The following is a 1,583-nucleotide window of genomic DNA, read 5'->3' on the forward strand; positions in this document are numbered from 1 at the left end:
ATCAAGAGTCGTACCAGGATGCTGTCCTTGGGCAACAGAAGGGGATGTCGAGCCGCATAAGGTAACTCCGCATTTCGTAATCTACCGCCTACCCGTATCATACCCTTGTCATCAATAAAAGGGTTAAGCCGTGCAATGGCACCCTTTAATTTATCCCCCTTTCGTAAACTATTGATTGCAGTTTGAAAACTTTGACTCTGCTCTAAACGCACCCAGAACAACAATGCTTCCCTTCTTTCCTCCGGGGTAAGCACTGGAGAAAACCGTCTATCGGATTTATTTCGAGTGTTGTGAATAAACCGTTTAAGCCAACCCGTCACTCCTAACAATTTATCAAGGGAGCTAAACCGATCCAGCAATTCATCTAAATTTTGCTTCGGCTCCGACTCCACCGCTAATACTCGAAGTCCTGGTAACGGTTCAACCGGGTCGACAATATTATGGGGCCAGCAACCTTCAGGTTCACACAACCAGACTGGTCCCCACCACAATGGATGACTCAAAATAACTGAAGATTCGCAACCTCGTGAAGCGCAATCGGCTGGATTTAGGTCCCCTGGTACATTTCTCCAATTAATAACAGCCGTCGAATCGCGAATCTGGGAAACTCTATTGGCAACGAAAACCTCCAAGGCATGAACAGACGCCCGAAGCCAACAAAGAACAATTTGACTGTCGGTCCATGCATAGATCTTCTCGAAGGCCACTGTTTGACCTAAGGTGGAAACAACGTGATTGAGGAGTCTCGAAAGAAGAGCAGCTCCTGAGAGCTCCAATTTTGGTATAGTCAGCCGGGACCGAATAGGTGCCACCTTACTTTTAGCTATAACTAATCTTACGGTGACACTACCGTTTCTGTCAACCGCACGAATGTAGACTGCAGCCGCATAGCCCAACTCCGAGGCATCACAAAAGCCATGAAGAGTCACCCGACATTTACCAGCAGGTAATAATTTTCTTTCTATCTTTACCAATTGAATGTCCGGAAGGGACGAGACAAAACGAGACCACGCCAACAACAATTCGCCATTGAGCGGAATATCCCATGTAAGATTTTCCAACCATAATTTTTGAAGGAAACACTTCGCCCAAAACACAACTGGCGTCAACCATCCGTTGGGGTCGAATATTCGGGCAACTGTGGAGAGTACCAATCGCTTAGTCCAAACCCGGGATATGTCTAAATCCTGTACACTAAACGTGAAGACATCCTGAGCAGGCTGATACTGCACCCCGAGTACTGCTATGGCGTCAGGATTATCAACATTCTGAAATAGATGAGGATCTTGCTGATGCTCCTTGGGTAAGCCGTCAAGGAGAGCCGGAGAGTTGGATACCCATTTTCTCAACTCATAACCACCAGCCCTTAAGATGCCAATCAACTCATCTCTTAATAAAAGCGCCTCTTTTTCATTAGCTGCGCCGGTGCAGATGTCATCGACATAAATATCACTAGACAGTACAGCTGCAGCTCTAGGGAAGTCCAACCGTTCACGCTCCGCCAGTTCGAGAAGCGTCCTGATTGCGATGAACGGACTTGATTTAAGACCATAAGTGTTCGTATTCAGCTCATAAGCCATAAT

At 46.6% G+C, this 1,583-nt stretch overlaps 1 protein-coding gene across 1 annotated transcript; it reads right to left on the reverse strand.

The window, feature by feature from the left end:
• Position 1: 1 nt before the first annotated feature.
• LOC106125112 (uncharacterized) lies at positions 2 to 1,580 on the reverse strand. The gene is made up of 2 exons (XM_013322193.1): positions 213 to 1,580; positions 2 to 88 (listed from the first exon to the last, which is right to left on the reverse strand). Exons 1-2 carry the CDS (start codon positions 1,578 to 1,580, stop codon positions 2 to 4), a joined length of 1,455 nt encoding a protein of 484 aa, XP_013177647.1.
• Positions 1,581 to 1,583: the final 3 nt, after the last annotated feature.

Source organism: Papilio xuthus, unplaced genomic scaffold, assembly GCF_000836235.2.
Source record: "Papilio xuthus unplaced genomic scaffold, Pxut_1.1 DF825928.1, whole genome shotgun sequence".
In the NCBI taxonomy this organism is placed as follows: domain Eukaryota; kingdom Metazoa; phylum Arthropoda; class Insecta; order Lepidoptera; family Papilionidae; genus Papilio; species Papilio xuthus.

What these genes read in the sequence shown, in the direction of transcription:
- LOC106125112 (XM_013322193.1), bottom strand. Translation starts at nt 1,580, where the DNA reads ATGGCTTATGAGCTGAATACGAACACTTATGGTCTTAAATCAAGTCCG. An exon ending in GGGAAGCATTGTTGTTCTGG is followed by an intron (nt 89 to 212) that starts GTGCGTTTAGAG and finishes TGATACGGGTAG; the next exon opens with GCGGTAGATTACGAAATGCG.